At 64.9% G+C, this 16,706-nt stretch overlaps 1 protein-coding gene across 5 annotated transcripts; it reads left to right on the top strand.

Moving 5' to 3' along the window:
- The first annotated feature begins 750 nt into the window (after positions 1 to 750).
- On the top strand, positions 751 to 12,990 carry GUCD1 (guanylyl cyclase domain containing 1). Of its 5 annotated transcripts, XM_059676508.1 has the most exons (8): positions 751 to 977; positions 2,032 to 2,140; positions 6,065 to 6,149; positions 6,796 to 6,961; positions 8,328 to 8,419; positions 10,006 to 10,247; positions 10,850 to 11,325; positions 11,382 to 12,990. In XM_059676508.1, exons 3-7 carry the CDS (start codon positions 6,139 to 6,141, stop codon positions 10,939 to 10,941), a joined length of 603 nt encoding a protein of 200 aa, XP_059532491.1. In that variant the 5' UTR covers positions 751 to 977; positions 2,032 to 2,140; positions 6,065 to 6,138; the 3' UTR covers positions 10,942 to 11,325; positions 11,382 to 12,990. The 5 variants fall into 5 exon arrangements, with proteins under 5 accessions (XP_059532491.1, XP_059532487.1, XP_059532488.1 ...); XM_059676504.1 differs by lacking the exon at positions 2,032 to 2,140 and having other exon boundaries at positions 753 to 977; XM_059676505.1 differs by lacking the exon at positions 2,032 to 2,140 and having other exon boundaries at positions 753 to 977; positions 10,850 to 11,329.
- The last annotated feature ends 3,716 nt before the right edge of the window (positions 12,991 to 16,706 follow it).

Genomic DNA, 16,706 nt, shown 5'->3' with positions numbered 1-16,706 from the left:
TCCGGCCCCGGAAGAGAGGGCTGATGACGGGGGGGGGGGGGGGCGGGGGTAGAGGGTGTAGGGGGGAAAAGGGAGGAGGGGAGGTCCAGGTGCCGCCGGAAATATCCACCCTCAGGCCGGCAAGGGGACGGGGGTAGCGTTCTCAAGCACCCCGCACTAGGCAGGGATTTGGGGCCTGGGCCCGCGGATCGGGGCAGCAGGGGGTGAGGCCGAAGGCTAGGACCCCCTTCACAAGTCAACCTTTGGGGCGCCCTGAGCGAGGCTGGTATTTCACCGTACGGACAGGGAGACAGGAATAGAGTAAGGGGGGAGGAGGGTCGTTCCTGAAGGGATTCGAAATAGGGTTCGGTTTTCTGGAACCCGGCGCTGTCTGGGGTAGGACCAAGCTTGGACATGAGGCTGAGCGCCTTTGGGGAGCCAATGCGCGCTGGGCTCCGGAGCGGGACTCATGAGAGGGGCGGGCTTCCGGGGCGGGGCGTAGGACAGGGGCGGGGCTTCCCCGGCGCGGGACTCATAGGGGGCGGGGCTCGGGTGGGGGCGGGGCCGTGCGTCTGCGGGAGGATCGGGGAAGGGGTGAGGTCACCAGAAGCCGAGGCTGCGAATGGCCGGGGCGGGCTTAGCGCTGGAAGCGGAGCCTCTAGCAATGGGAGTCCGGAGGAGGGAACGGGAGGCCCAGGGAAGGGGCGGGGCGTAGGGAAGGGGCGGAGTCCCCGGTCCGAGGCCTGGAAGGGGCCGGGGCGGGGCCGGGGGCGGTGCAGCCGCCACCTCCCCCTCTCCCCTCCGCGTTGGCGGCAGAGGCGGAGGCGGGCGGCGGTGGCGGAGGAGGAGGAGGAGGAGGAACCCGACACACTCCGGCCCCGCTTCCGCCCCAGCCAAAGCCGAAGCTGCAGCCGGCGCCAGGCCGGGGCCATGGGCGCCCCGCGCCGCCCGGGTCATGAGAACGGAGGCGGAGGCAGCGGGGCCGTCCCTGGAGCCCGGTTAGTGCCTCTCTGAGGGCCCAGCCCTCGCCCCGGGGAACGCGGGGAGCCCCGTCCTAGCGCGGGGCAGGGTCCGGCCGCGCGACCTTGGGCCGACCGCCGCCTGCCGAGCAGCGATAGAGGCTCGAGCCGAACCCGGCCAGGTGTGCACGGCCGCCTCGGCCCCCACCTCCGAGCCGCGGTCACTGGGCCATTCCTGGTCCTCCCAGGGCCGGGGCCGCCGCAGCTCCGATGGCGATCCTGGTGGGAGGGTCCCCCGGGCTGTGAGGCAGGGGCGCCCCCTTCCCCCAAAGCGCAAAGTCCTGCGGGAGCGCCTTGGCAGATCCTGACCCGGGGGCACCCGGGGCCTAGAAGCACCGGGAACTGCTGAGAGCGCAGAGCCCTGCAGGGCCCTCCCCCGGGCCGCCCGGACGCGGCGTTTTGTCTGCAGCTCTTCGCCCTCTGCTTCCTTGTGCCCCAGGGTGGCCTGAGTGCCTTTGGGGCGGACAGCAAGCGCACCCTCCGCGCCCTGATGCTCGGGGTGCTGCTCCAGGAGGGAGGGGCGAGGCAGCGACTGTGCCCAGCGCTAGTGCCGAAAACTCAAGTGAGGTGCCCGCTCGGGGGAAGGTCAGGACACCCGGGTGTCCGTGGGGCCTTGGTGTCGGGATGTCTGTGGGGCCTTGGTGTCCGGGTGTCCGTGGGGCCCTGGTGTCCGGGTGTCCGTGGGGCCTTGGTGTCGGGATGTCTGTGGGGCCCTGGTGTCCGGGTGTCCGTGGGGCCCTGGTGTCCGGGTGTCCGTGGGGCCCTGGTGTCCGGGTGTCCGTGGGGCCCTGGTGTCCGGGTGTCCGTGGGGCCCTGGTGTCCCACCAGGGAGTGGTGCCAGCCAGGAGTCGGGTCTGCTGCTGGCCTGGGATTTGCGTCCTGCTCCCCCGGTTCTGTGCTCTCGCACCAGGCCCCGCCTTCCCTGAGGGCAGGGAGGAATGGCTCACCCTCGGGGGGATGGTTTGCCTTCAGTGCCTGGCTAACCCTGTAGCCACCCAGGACGCGGTTACCATAGTTATTTCCGCTTTCACAGACGAGCTGACTGAGGTGCTCAGTGTTCAGGGCCAGTGTCCCGCTTTCCGCCCTTGGTGACAGCTGCCAACCGAAGCCAGCAGGGCCGTCTGGGCAGACCTAGCCCTCAGGTGGGCAGCCCCTCTGCCCCAGCGCCCACCGCGAGCAGCGGCTTGGGCTTGGAAGGGCTCGCCTGCCCTTATCACCCCCCACAGGAGTCTCTCTGGGTCCCTGTGGGCGGACCTGCAGGTGCCAAGACTGGGATCCGCCGTGTGGGGACGTGTAGGTCTCCGGGGCCTTGGGATCAGGGCCTCCAGGGACCAGGGCAAGAAGAGAAGGGACAGCAGAGCTCAGAGCAGCTGTTCTGAGCGCGGACAGACTCCAAGCCCAAGCAAAGATGGCCCAGCTCACAGAGTGAGGAGGGGGCCGTGCACAGGGCTGCTGTCCTGAAGCCTGGCGGGGGGGGGGGGGGGGCATTGCAGTGGCAGGTAGGCTCGGGGCATCTCAAGGGAGAAGGCCTTTGGGGAGAAACACCTTTCATTCACCAAGCCTGGGCGAGGGCGAGGAGGGGGTAAATGCCACCTTGTCCCCACCTGCCAGTGAGATAGCGTCCATCTGTCCAGGGGGGACGCCATCTCAGATACTCCATGTGGAGGGGCTCAGAGAGGAAAAGGGACCGGAGCATTTGGACATGTAGAGGTGGGAGGCAGCATTCCCGACTAAGGGACGTACGGTATATACCAGAGCAGCGCCTGGGAAGTAAACAGCCTGTGTAAGGACAAACAGAAAGGCAGTTTGTGGTCACAGGGAGGCACGCCACCCTGAGGGGACCACACCCTGTACAGAACGCCCTGCACTCAGCCCCGGGCAGGGAATGATTTTAGAACATGAATCCTCACATGCCTGGGACTCGGTCTTAATCACATAGTGTCCCTAGAGCAGCGGTTCTCAACCTGTGGGCCGCGACCCCTTTGGGGGCCGAATGACCCTTTCACAGGGGTCGCTTAAGACCATCGGAAAACACATCTATAATTACATACTGTTTTTGTGATTCATCACTATGCTTTCATTATGTTCAATTTGTAACAATGAAAATACATCCTGCGTATCAGATATTTACATGACGATTCATAACAGCAGCAACATGACAGTTATGAAGTAGCCACGAAAATCATGTTATGGCTGGGGGTCTCCACGACATGAGCAGCCGTATGAAAGGGTCGGGCGTGAGGAAGGTTGAGCACCGCTGCCCTAGAGCCTAGCACACAGTGGCTGTTAATACGTTCATTTCTTCCCACAAATGTTCATTGAGTCGCGACTAGGCATCAGACACCAGTCACTGGGATTAACAGTGAAGGAGATCAGCAAATTCTCTGCCCTCGGGGAGCTTATAGTCTGTCCGGTGGAGACAGAGTGACTTTATTATTGTTGCTGTTATCTTGTTACGTTTTGCTAAGTGCTGTGAAGGAGGGCTCCCTTCCCCCAAGAGCATAGTCGGAAAAAGCCTCTCAGAGGAGGAGACTTTGACCTGAATGACAGGAAGGGCCAGTCTTGAGAACAGCAAGGGAAAGCGTTCAAGACAGAGAGAGCGACATGTGCAAAGGCCCTGGGGTGGAATGAAGCTCGATGGGTTTCCAGGGTAACAGGAACGGGATGAGTGAGAGAAAGGGCCAAGACGAGGCAGGTGGGGCTCAGGGTGGGCCGGGCCCTGCGGGCTGTGGTAAGGGGTGAGAACTGGATTTTAAGAGCAATGGGGAGCTATGGCTGGGCCCCCGCTGGCTTCTGTGCACAGAGATGGGAGAGGGGCTGGGGCTGGAATTTAGGGCAGAGGACAGGCGGGACTAAGCCCTCAGACTGAAGCCGGGGCAGCTGCAGGAGGCGAATGTGCGAAGGCCGTGAACGCGGAGCCAGAGGTGCTGGGTCCGGGGAAGGGGGCACGAAGGCTCAGTCAGCCTGGGCCGGTGCATCAGGGCCCGTCCCGCCGCATGGACCCGAGGCCTCACGCGTGTTTCTGCCCTGAGCGCGCAGCACTTCGCAGGCTGGCGCCTGTGACGGCCGGAGAGGTCAGGCGCCTCAGCCAGCCGGTGGCCCCCATCAGCCGTGCCTCTGGGGCACAGACAAGCTCCTTGCTAGGGCCCCTAGAGGCACAGTGTGCACTGGGCCTGGTGAGTGTGCAGATAAAGGAGAGGGCGCGGCCAGCCCAGGCTCAGGGGAGGCCCCAGGAGTGATGGTATCTGTGCTGGGGAGGATCAGACGGAGCAGGCGCCTGGGACCCCTCCAGGCAAGGGACCCACATGTCCGGATGCCAGGACTTGCGAGTGGCCCTCTGGTTGGTGCATGCCTGGGAGCCAGGCTCCGGGGCTCTGCACCCGCTGGTCTTGAGTTCAAGAGAGACCCCAGAGGCGCCTGAGATGAAAGGGCGCAGGCTGGGTTTCCGGTGCTGAGCAGGTGCCTGAATCAGCATGAGTGGCGCTGACGGCTGAAGGGAGGGACCTCCGTTCTTTAGACTGTGGACTTTGTCCAGATCCATGGAGTCCCAGACCGGGCGGGCCCTGGAGGCTGGCGCCAGCTCGCCCCCCCTCAGGGCCTCAGCACGTGCTGTTCCCTCTCTGACTTGTACTTCTTTTTTTTTTTTTTTAAATCTTCACCCAAGGATATGTTTTCCATTGCTTTCTAGACAGAATGGAAGAGAGAAGGGGGGAGAGAGAAACATCGATTTGGTTGCCTCCCGCACGCACCCCTACTGGGGCTAAGGTAAAGTGCCCTTGACCTCGAATCGAACCCTGGACCCTTCGATCTGCAAGCCGACGCTCTAACCACTGAACCACCGGCCAGGACTGCCTTGTGCTTCTTGACTCTCGGCTCCCCAGGGCGCACCCTGCCCTGTTCTCTGGCCTCCCTGTTCTCTGGGGCTTGCTTGGTGTTGCCGCCTGCCGGGAGGGACCTGCCACTGCTGTATCCCAGGCCAAGCATGTCAAACTCAAAGGCTGACACGGGCCAAATAAATGAGCCATGCAGCCCGCGGGCCGCGAGTTTGACACGCTTGCGCTAGGCCTTGGGAAATGCTTGTTGATTGAATGACTGAATCAGACCCAAATCCCCCACTTTGGAGATGGCCAGACTCAGTCCAGCCAGAGGAAGTCAGTCGCTCAGCCCACAGCCAGCCGGTGGCCACCGTACACCCTCCTGCCTCCCTGCCCGGCCAGGGCCTCCTGAGACAGGCCGCCCAGCGTCGCGTGCCCTGCGCACAGACTCTACGTCACAGTCCCCTTCTCTCAACCCGGGCTGCACACCGCGGTGGCCCCGGGGGCTTGGAAGTCAGACAAACCTCCAGGGGCCTCGGGAATTCGGACATGAATATCGCTAAGCGACTTTCGTGAGCTGCCCTGTCGCTGCCTTCTCTGAGCTCCCCCCAAAAAGACAGCTCAGAGAGAGGCCTGTGGGGCTGTGAGTGCGCATAGTGGGGGGCAGGCAGACAGGTAATGTCGTGAGGAAGTGACACAGCCCTGGCCGGGTGGCTCACTTGGAGCTTCGTCCCATACACCAAAAGGTTGCGGGTTCGATTCCCGGTCAGGGCACATCCCTCGGCCGTAGGTTCGGTCCCACGTACAGGAGGCACCCGGTCAATGTTTCTTTTTCTCTCAAATGAGAAACAACCTCGGGTGAGGAACAAAGAAAAAAAGCAAAGGCAGGAGATCGCGCAGTCACTGGAGGCCGGGAGAGTCCTCGGGTGCAGGCGGAGGGAGGTGTGCACAGGCCGGGGAGGCTCTGCCTTGGGGAGGGCGGGGAGGACACACATGGGGGTGCGGAGGAGAGGCTGCTGGGCAGCCGCCGAGGGGGCACTGTCCGAGGGACGCGGGACCCAACCCGCCGGGGGTGTGACCGGTTTTGTTCCGGGGAGACCACCGCTGCTGTACGGAGAGCGGGTCGGAGGCCGAAAGGCTGCGGGCAGGCCCCTGACTCGCTCCCGCGGGGCCTGGGCAGGAGCCGATGGCCGTGGTTCCCGGTGGCAGCGGCGGCCGTGCCTACCCGTGACCGCCTGTGTTTCCACGCAGGGGACTTTGTGCAGCTGCCCGTGCCCATCATCCAGCAGCTCTACCACTGGGACTGCGGCCTGGCCTGCTCCAGGATGGTGCTGCGGTGAGTGGCGGGCCGAGGCCCACCGTCCACGCCACACGGGGCGGCCTGGGTGGGATGCGGCGTCCACGTGGCCATCCGTGGTCGGGGCCTGTGGGAGGCTCCGTGCCAGCTGCAAAAGCTAACGAGGGTGGACCCGGCCCTCCCGGGGTCCTCTCGGGGATGCCTGGGGCGCGGGTGGCGAGGGAAGTCCTCGGAGCCCAGGCCCGGCCCACAGAGTGACCCCATGGCTGGGACCCAGGGCCTTCCCCTTCCCAGCCCCAGGCTCCTGGGGGACTGTGTGGCCCTCACCGGGACTTTGACCGTCGGAGGCTGATGAGGAGTTTCAGGCGCTGCTTCCCCTCCACCCGTTTCCCATCCGGGAATTCCAGGCCCGATAGGGTTCAACGAAAGAATTCTCTGCCCCAAACTCAGAGCCACTGACGTGGTCCCAGCCCCTCATCGGAGAGATGAGCTCGTGAGGCCAGCGGGGGGGTGACTTGCCCAGAGTCACGCGGCCCACAAGCAATGCGTGGCGCCCAGGCCGCGTGTGGGCAGGACTTGAGGCCTCGTGGCAGAGGACGGAGCCTTCTGGGAGCGGGCGCTCCGCCAGGCCGATGGGCCGCAGGGGAGCGTGAGGACGAGCGACCTCAGCGGCGTCTGCCCACAGGTACCTGGGCCACCTGGACGACGGCGGGTTCGAGGGGGCCCTGCAGGAGCTGCGGCTGACCCGCAGCATCTGGACCATTGACCTGGCCTACCTGATGCGCCACTTCGGGGTGCGGCACCGCTTCTGCACCCAGACCCTGGGGGTGGACAAGGGCTACAAAAACCAGGTGAGCCCCTGTGACTCTCACCACCGATGTTCCTCTCTCCCTCCCTCCCCCTTCCTCTCTGACATCAGTAAAAAAGTTTGTTTTTTAAATAAAAAAGAGCCAGGTGAGGGGCTGGCCAGCAGCCCTTCCGCAGGCTCAGTAGTTGGGAGAGCATGCAGTCTAGGCCTGGACACGTGAGTGGGCACACAGGTGGGCGGAGCCAGGGAGCAGATGTGCTGTGGGCAGGACTTGGAGCCAGTCAGTGCGGGCGACCTTGAGGTGCCTCCCACACAAAGGATCTGAGCAGCAAGCTGGTTCCTCCCAGCACCCCCGCCCCTCCCAGCACCCCACTCCTCCCAGCACCCGCCCCTCCCAGCACCCCTGCCCCTCCCAGCACCCCACTCCTCCCAGCACCCACCCCTCCCAGCACCCCCGCTCCTCCCAGCACCCCCGCCCCAGAGGGCCCTGCCACTCGCCCTGGACAGCGTGAGCATCTCGGCCGCCTTCCGCCGCCCCCCCCCCCCCCCCCCCCCCCCCCCCAGCACAAGGCAGGCCCCGGGCTCAGCGCACACTCTCACCTCGTCCGGCCACCATCTGCCCATGTTCTTCCTTCTCATGGAGCAGCGGCTCCAAGCTGGGTAGTGGGTGTTCTGGAAGAAAAACCAATATATATATATATATATATATATATATATATATATATATATATATATATATTTTTTTTTTTTTTTTTTTTTTTTTTTTTTGAAAAAGGATGGCGACCTAGGCCGGCCAGTACACTGGTATTCCCCCTCCGCACAGCAGAGCCAGGGCGGCCTGCCTCCAGGCGGTCAGCCCGGCTCTGAAACTTGGCGGGCAGAGCCGCTGCTGTCCTCTTTGGCAAGAGGGTTGCTGCCGGTGGCCAGAGCCAGGCAACCTCATTCTCCCCTGAACCCCCAGGCCAAGCAGAGGGGGCTCTCGCATCCGGTGTGGTCACCACGGCTGCAAGGCAGAGCCGGGGCCCAAGAACAGGGTCACTTGCCGCCTCCACAGGGGCTCCGGCCCCTTAAAATCCCCGTAAAGCCGAGTGCGTCATGGGCCTGCCCTGGCGGGGCGGAGCGGGGCTGGGCGGTCACTCTTGCTCACTTGCTCAGACCCCTGCCCATGCGCACCGGGGCTGACGGACCCCCACCCCCACCCCCCCACCCCCCCGGGAGCCGCTCAGCGCTGCCCACCCGCCTCCTGAGCATCGTCTCCACGCCTCCGTGTGGCCTCCGCACTCCTGTCCGCTGGGGCACACAGCTCCCTGCCCACATCGCCTGTGCCGTCTCGGACTCATAATGTGCTCTTTGTCCAAAGGGGCTGAGGGGCCGGCGGGGGCGGGGGCCTCAGCCTGTCCTCTCTGCAGTCCTTCTACAGGAAACACTTCGACACCGAGGAGACCCGCGTCAACGAGCTGTTCGCACAGGCCCAGGCCTGCAAGGTGCTGGTGGAGAAATGGTGAGCCTCCCCCGCCCTCCGTGTGCACCCGTCACCCGTAGACTTGCCTGGTCGAGGCCTCAGGATGGGGTGAGAAAGGCTAGGGCCGGGGGAGTCGGGCAGCCTGGGGCGTCCTGCCCGCGTGGCTGTGGGCACTGACTTGTCCCCCGAGCCTTGGTGTTTTCATCCATCGAAAGGGGACCCGGGGGGGACTGCTGTGCACAGACCTCTGCCTGGGCGACCCTGAGCGGGGGCTGGCGGTGCAGGTGAGCAAGACAGACGCCAGCCAGCCCCGGGCGACCCCAGGACAGTGGCATGGACAGACCACAGTACCCCGAGGGCAGGGCTGAGGAGCCTCGAGGCTGCTGGGGGGACAGCCCAGGAGGAGGGAGGCCTGGCTCCCAGCTCGCCCCACATCTGTGACCTTACCCGGGTCTCCCCTTCTCATCTACACGGGGCGGGGGCTAGGCAGACCCTGGGAGGAACTTGCCCAGACGTGAGCGCCGTCTTCCCGGCTCGCTGCGGGCTCGGCGCTCGGGCCTGTGGCTCAGGTCCCAGCCGGCCTCTCCCAGCCTACACCGCTCTTCCCAGTCTCCCCGTTCTCTCAGACTTCGGTGTCCATTATGAGCGAGGTGTGGCCACACGCTAGGCGATTTGGAGAGCGGGGAGGTCTCCACGCACGTTGGGCCCCAGGAGCACCAGCTGCGGGGAAAGGCAGCACGTGCTTCCCGGTGGCCCTGGCAGGGGCCGTCCTGCATGGGGAGGCGTCTGCCCGCCCCTCGGGTGAGGAAGCAGGACGGGAGCACCGGTGAGAGCCGCCCCGTCCCCCGGGCACCGTGGCCCTTGGCCGGGCTGTGACGGGACCTGACGCTTCCACACGCGGCCGTCCACGCCCCCCGCCTTTCCCGAGGCAGGAACCCCACTCCCGTACAGGCCCTCGGGGCTCAGCAGGGGTTTGTTCCAAAGACCAGATGGGGAAACGAGGTGCTTCCCGGGGCGGAGGCAGCAAATCCAGCGGCCACGTGACGTGGCCGTGGGCTGGGCCGGGCCCGGCCGAGGGGACCCACGTCCAGCCCCTTCTCTCCTGGCCTGGGGCACCGCGTGGGGAGCTGGCTCTGCTGGCCCGGGCCCTGGGAGAGCTGCGGACCGGCCCCTCCTGGGCAGCGCTCTGCCACCAGGAGCTTGGGGGCAAGAAAAACTGCCCCTCAGAGAAGTGTGGGGTTTGACCTGGCAACGCCTTGCGTGGCTCGGAGTGGGGCGCACGTTAGGCCGGCGGTCCCCGCGGGAGCCACGCGAGTTAGGGTGAAGGACCAATGGAGGCGCTGGGCTCACATGATTCACTCCGCCCAGGAGGGTCCCGGGTGCTGCTCCACTAGCCCTCATTGGGGGGGTTCGTCTGGGCCTGACCCCACCCCGTGAGGGCCCGGCCTGTTCTTGGGCGCACGCGCAGCCCCCTCCACTGGTCCTGCCCTTGGCCGTGGACTGAGCAGGGAGCTCGGGGGGAGGGGGGAGCCCTGTCCCCAGGCCGGGTGACGGGTCCCAGCGGGGTCATTGGAGAGACGGGGCGGGGCCGTGACCGCCGCCCCCCCCCCCCCCCCCCCCCGCAGCTCGGTGAGCATCCAGGACATCCAGGCGCACCTGGCGCAGGGCCACGTGGCCATCGTGCTGGTGAACTCGGGGGTGCTGCACTGCGAGCTCTGCTCCAGCCCCGCCAAGTACTGCTGCTTCGCCCCCCGCGGCCACCGCTGCTTCTGCCGCACCCCCGACTACCAGGGCCACTTCATCGTGCTGCGCGGCTACAGCCGGGCCACGGGCTCCATCTTCTACAACAACCCGGCCTTCGCCGACCGTGAGTGTGGGGGTGGGGCCCACACGCCTGCACCTCCAACCTCCTCCCGTTCAACCTGGGGGGCCGAGGCCTCCCCCCGCCTTCTCCCCACCCCTGCTCCTCCTGGGCCTGTCCTCTGTGCCATCCTCAGGCCAGGCCGCACACCAGCCACGAGCCTGGGGCTGTGCTGGCCCCCCACCCCCTGCTCATCGCCAGGCCTGGCCGTCTCTCCCTCCCACGCCGCCAGCCTCCCCCCTTGCCCAGGGCCCCACCGCACGTCTGCTGGACAGACTGCAGGTTCCTCTCCCACCTCTGCCCCCCAGCCCCGACGGGAGGTCAGCACACTCGTCAGAGAGGCTGAGGACCCGTCCGGGCTCCCCACTGCCCGGGGCAGGAAGGACCGCCCTGGCTCAGACTTACCCGCTGCTTCCCTCTGGGGCCTCACTTCATCGCTGGCCGGGGGAGCGGTCAGGGGCAGCTCCCGGGGCCACAGCAGCAAGGAGGGCTCTGGGTGGGAGACTGTGTGCCAGGAGTGGCGGGGTGGGTCATGGCTGCCCGCCCGGTCCCCGGGTGCCGGGAGCAGGTGCTGCCCTGCCGCTGACCGCCCTGCCCGCCTCCCGCAGGAATGTGCAGCACCAGCGTCAGTAACTTCGAGGAGGCCAGGACCAGCTACGGCACGGACGAGGACATCCTCTTTGTCTACGTGGACAGCTGACAGCGGAGCCGGGCCCACTCAGGAGGCCCGGCCCAGCCCAGGCTGCTGGGGCTCGGAGACAGAGCAAGGGCCTCAGCCCGTGGGACAAAGCCCCAGGGAATTCTGGGAGGTCGCAGCACACCTGACTCATCACCCACCAGTGGTGAGTGCCATCATGCCACTCAGCCCGCACACCCGCTGGGTGCTGGGGACACCCCCAGAGCTGAGCAGAGCCCCCCAGGACCCCAGTCTGACTCCGACTGCTCAGGGGCACCCAGCTCCGAGGGCGCCCGTACTGCCTCAAGCCAACTCCGGTTGGGGGAGCGGCCTGGCCCGTCCCCCCTCAGACCGGGGGACCCAGCCCGGGAGAGAGGTTGCTTGTCAGGACAGCATGTGTGTGTGTGTGTGTGTGCGCGTGCGTGTGTGTGTGTGTGTGTGTGTGTGTGTGTGTGTGTGTGGAGATTGGCTGACCCGGCCTCGCTGGGAGCTGTCCCCCCTTCTCCCTGGGGGTGCTGCGGAGCCCAGTCCCCATGGCTGGTGGCCCCTGGGAGGGCTGGGCCTTGGGCAGAACAGACTCTGTCCCCCCCCCCCCTCCCCCCAGCCCTCCAGGTGCCCAAGCTCTAGGGGTGTGGGCAGGCTCCTGCCACTGGCCTGCGTCCCAGCAGCGGGCTGTCCTTTGAGAACGGGGAGCCCCAAGTCTCGCAGGGCTGGGTGCTGGGCGCCAGGACAGGCTGCGGCCTCCCCCCACCCTGGTGTTCACGCCACGACCTTTGGCACAGAATATTGGGTCTCCTGCCTGGGTGAGAAGCGGTGCCCGCCCAGGTCACAGCGCGGCGTGGGCACGGGCTAGAACTGTGGCCTTTTCTTTCTTTTTTGGGGGGGAGGGAGGCGGGTTATTTGAGATTTACGTTTTCACTTCTGGGATGAGATTCACCCCAAGACGCTAATAGTGAGACTGCAGGTACTTGGAACACGGACACCTCTTCACGGGCAGACGCGCCAGTTCAGGTCCCTCCTCAGAGAGGAGGCCCCGCGGGGCCCATGCCAGGCCCTCACCTGCAGGCAGAACCCCTGGGTCGGGGAGTTTGCCCGGGACCCTGACGGTGAGCTGGGTCCCCACCCAGGCCTGCACCTAAGAAATAAAGGAAGTGGATCCTGCCCGCAGGGGCTGCCTCTGGCGAGGGGGCAGGGGTGCCTACAGCCCCGTTCTGCACCCCTGTGTCTGTGCCCAAGGCTGCCCCCCCTCCCCAAGGCAAACCACCCTCAGCATCTGCCCCACCCGCCAGCTGTCCCTCCCCACTGGCGGCTGGCGGGGCTGGGTGGGCCCACTAGAAGGGCTGGCAGGCTCACCAGCGTCTCAGCACCAGCCGTGGCCTTGGCCGAGAGGGAGGTGCCACCCTGGGGTGCAGCTAGTGTGGTCTTCAGACTGGTCTCTGTTGCCTTAACGCTGCGTGGCCCGGGATCCCGGGGAGCCTGGCTCCATGCCCAGGAGCCCACGTGTGGCAGCGTGGGGTGGGCGTCCTCAGGAGGGGCTGGGGAGACTGGCGAGGACAGATGAATCGTGGGAAACGGGCAGGGCGGCTGAGGGAGGGAGACCGGAGCGGCTGGCGGGAGAGCAGCCTCCGTGAGGGTGGGCACAGCGCCTCTGTCCATCGTGTGACACTTAAAAACGCTCCGTCCCTGGGTGTGGAGGGTGGCTTCTCGGGGGACCACAGGCAGGTCACCTGTCTGGGAGGATGGCAGGAGAGCTGCCTGTCCCTGAGCGGCCATCTGCCCGGGGAGGGTCACGGGGGGGGGGGGGGGGGGGATGTGAACCACGCGCCATTGTGCAATGAGAAATCATGAAGATGGAGATGGGCCAAGAAGAGCCCCGTCTGCCTACAGACCAACCCCCTGTCCACAGCTGGGTCCCAGCACAGCCCCTGAGCCACGTGGACAGGTGGCTCTGTCCACTCCAGCCACGTGGGGACAAAAGGGATCTTTTGCATTGCGGAGATTTTATACATAAATCTATTTTGTCTGTAATGAGCCATTCTCAATAAATGTTTCTCACTGCAACGTGACTGCCCCCGGCCCGCCTCCGTGAATTCTGTCTGTCCCGGTGTGGCTGGGCCTGCGTCCCTCCCGATGCTCTGCAAGGCCCGGGCAGGCCGGGCGGGGCGGAAGGGCCCAGGGTCTCAGCTGGCCTGGGGCCTGAGGGCTGCAGGACGGGAGGCCTTGGAGGGGGAGCGGGGGGTGGGGAGGCCACAGGAGGGGACTCAGCCCTTGGACCCTCCACCCCGTCCTCCCAGCTCAGGGGCCAGAGGGGCTGCGCCCCGTCAGGAAGGCCCACACACGTTCCCAGTGCTGCTGGGCGTCCCCGCGTTTGCTCCCTGTGGGGAGGTTAGGGTTTAGCCCGTGTCCTTTCACCCTGTGATGTCCCCAGCTGGCCCTGGGGTACGGCTAGGGTGGCCGTCAGAAGCCTCAGCCCCCCGATGCTGACAGCAGAGAGTGCACCCCTCCTGCAGCAGCAGGACTGACAGGCCCTGAGGCACTCGGGGACTCGGGCCTGGCCAGACCCACCGTGTGCAGTCTCCCCAACAGCCACGGGGATCCGCTCCTCCCTCCTCCCGCCACCGCTCCCCAAGGGGCCGGCACCCGCTTGGATCTCGGGGAGCGGAGGCAGCATGGCCCCACTGGGCCTCCTGCCTGGTCCTTTTAGGTCGGCTCACCCGCAGGCCGGCACCCTCTGAGCAGCACCCAAACCACGGACTGCACTGCGGGCTGCCCAGCGAGCTGTGGGCCACTCGCTCCCTTTGGGGCCCCACGATCCATGGCCCCGTTAAGCCCTGCGCGTCTCCGGGGCTGGTGCCTGTGCTACCGGGGCCGCTGGCCTTGGGGTGTGGACGTCCTGTTCCCTGACCTTCACCAGGTGCGCCCTTGGGAAAGGCTTACTGCTGGGCTCTTGTTGAAACTGAACACCTAACCCGTGGAAGCCTGCCTTGGGCAGTGAAAACGGTACATTGGGGCCCGGCCGGCGTGGCTCAGTGGTGAGCGCCGACCTAGGAACCAGGAGGTCATGGTTCGATTCCCGGTCAGGGCACAGGCCCGGGTTATGGGCTCGATCCCCAGTGCGGAGCGTGCAGGAGGCAGCCGACCCGTGATTCTCTCTCATCATGGATGTCTCTCTCTCTCTCTCTCTCTCTCTCTCTCTCTCTCTCTCTCTCTCTCCCTCTCCCTTCCTCTCTGAAATCTATAAAAAAATATTTTTTTAAAAAAGACAATGGTACATTAGAGGACAGTGGGCTGGGCTCAGGCAACACCCAGCTTTCCCCCCAGAACGCCGGGGCCTGGTCCTCGATGGGCCAACCACATGGAAGCTGTGGGTCCCTGGGCTGGGCTGCTGTTCACCCAGAACTGAAACCGGCGAGTCCTTCCCGCAGGAGGTGGGCTCCAGGGCAGGCTCACAGGCCCGGCCAGTGCTCCAGGGGAAAGCCGGCATGTTTTCACGACTCTTGGGCTGCGGCCAATGGCCTCGTTTTTCGAGTTGCCACTTAGAAAACCTCGAGCCAGCCGATGAAAGACGCCCTCTGGGCCCGCGGGCGGTGGGACTAGACAGTGGCTGCGATGACCTGGCTGGCTGGCTCGCGTTAGATGCCCACAGAACCTGTTTTCTGCGGAGACCAAGGGGAACAAGGCTGCTGACTGCACTCCCTTCTTGCCCCCCCCCCCCGCCCCCGGATTGCCACCTGGGTCCCTGTGCTGGGCGTGGGCCCCCCCCCCCGCCCCCCCGCTGTGGACCGAGTGCAAAGGAAACAGTTCCCCGAGGCAGATGCCAGCACCCCGTGCCAGGCCCGGACGCCTGCCAGGGCTGGCCTCTCGCAGAGGAGCCGCCTCGCACGGGGCACGCCCCGCCTGCTCAGGGCAGGTTAACACCGTCGCACCTCTGACACCGCGTGGGGTCCTGGCCGCGCCCCACCGCTGCGGACACTTTCCCAGGTCACGTGGTGGCTGTCCCGGTCCAGGCAGCCAACTCGCGGCCCGTGCTGTCCACACACCTTGGTGAAGAGGGTGTCGCTGCGGCTCTGACTCTAGAAAGGCCGGTGCCTGCGTCCGTCTGTGGGAAGTGGTGAGGCCACGGGGACCGATTCTGACATCTGGGGACTCAGACTCGGCTGTCCCTGGCATGTGGCTCCTTTCTCTTCCCTCAGAGCAACTCCAGGCCCGCCTGGCCAGCATAGCGTTCGAGTGACGACAGCCCAGCAGAAATAGGACCTGGAAATTCAAGCTTGACTCCGGTCCAGCCACTTGCATTCTCTTGTTGGACTGACAGGGTCTTAGATGATAAAGGCAATGACTTGAGTGAGTCCACTGCTCGCTGAGACCCCGGGGCAGCTCAGGTGGGACCAAGTGGGGAACATAGTGGGTCCCCATGCATTTTATAAAAAGGCCCTGGCCCTGGCCGGTGTGGCTCAGTGGATAGACCATCAGCCTGCGGACTGAAGGGTCCCGGGTTCAATTCTGGCCAAGGGCACAGGCCCGGGTTGCGGACTCAATCCCCAGTGTGGGGCATGCAGGAGGCAGCCGACAACAATTCTCTCTCATCATTGATGTTTCTCTTTCCCTCTCCCTTCCTGTTTGAAATCAATAAAAATGTTTAAACAAAACATGCCCTTGTTCCCCTTGCAAATGACCCTTCCAAACAAGAGGTTTGGGTTTGAGGAAGGGAAGCCTGGGAAAGTTTGAAGGGGATGTCTGAGCTGCCCTGATTTTGGAGCCGGAGAAGCGACGTTGGCACCTTCGTAGGAAACCGCTCTGATCCCAGGAGCAGGGAGGGAGGGGCACACATCACTCACGATGGTGCAGCCCGTCCGGCCCCGAGGGGCAGGGTGGAGGTTAATACTGCAGGCTGGGCTCCCTGCGCTCCGGGAAGTGCTGTGGGTGACACTGATCACACGCCGTGGGGCAAACTGGGCTGACTGGGCCTGGCCCGGCTGGTCGTGGAGAGGTGCACTCCTGGGGAAGTTGCCGGAGGCCGAGGCGCTGTAGAAACGAGGGGCGGGGGGTGTTGGGAGTTACTGCTGTGGTTCTCTCACCTTCATCAGATGTCTGGTGACCTGTGGGCTCAGACTATACATGTCTTTGCTCTGGACTCTTTCCAAGGTGTTTGCGGAGCCAACTTGGAAGACAGCGCTAGGGCGCCCCCTGGGGCAGGCCAGGTGTTCCTGCAGCCTCGGGGGTCAGAGACGAGGTCCACCTTCAGGGGAGGGCGGGCATACTACCTGCCCAGTGTACGGCGCTCACGTCCTCTAAGCGCTTCACCCTTTGTGTCTCCCTCGGAGCGCGCCCCACTGCGTGAGGGAGCTGCTCAGCCTCTGCGCTCTGTCCTGTGGGGGCTGCGGCTGGGGAATCGCGGCAGGAAATGCCGCACCCCGGCTGCTGCTGTTGCTGTGATGGGCTATCCTCGCCCCGACCCAGGGCTGTCCTGTCTTCCGTCAGCGTCCGTGACACTGAGGCTGGCTCACGTGCCAGCTTGCAAACAGAATAGCCTCTCGGACTCCCCCCAGTCCTTCCTTTAATTTCTTTCCAAAATATTTTGTAGTTTTCATTGTCCACGTCTTTTACTCCCTTGGGTAATTCCTAAGTATTGTATTCCTTTTGGTGCTATTGTAAGTGAAATTGTTTTCTTAATCTCCTTTTCAGGTTGTTTCCTGTTAGTGTACAGAAAGGCAACTGACTTTTGTGTGTTGACGTTGCATCCCGCTGTCTTGTAGAACTATTAGTTCTGGTCCCACTTCCGACACTGG

This window comes from Myotis daubentonii, chromosome 19 (assembly GCF_963259705.1).
Source record: "Myotis daubentonii chromosome 19, mMyoDau2.1, whole genome shotgun sequence".
Lineage (NCBI taxonomy): Eukaryota > Metazoa > Chordata > Mammalia > Chiroptera > Vespertilionidae > Myotis > Myotis daubentonii.
The sequence above is the reverse complement of the archived record's forward strand: the minus strand, read 5'-3'. Positions and strand labels throughout refer to the sequence as shown.

Bases quoted from the DNA above. Each gene is read 5' to 3' on its own strand.
- GUCD1 (XM_059676504.1), top strand. From the start codon at position 935: ATGAGAACGGAGGCGGAGGCAGCGGGGCCGTCCCTGGAGCCCG. The intron at 978-6,064 runs GTTAGTGCCTCT...GTTTCCACGCAG, and splicing joins GGGGCCGTCCCTGGAGCCCG to GGGACTTTGTGCAGCTGCCC. The intron at 8,420-10,005 runs GTGAGCCTCCCC...CCCCCCCCGCAG, and splicing joins AAGGTGCTGGTGGAGAAATG to CTCGGTGAGCATCCAGGACA.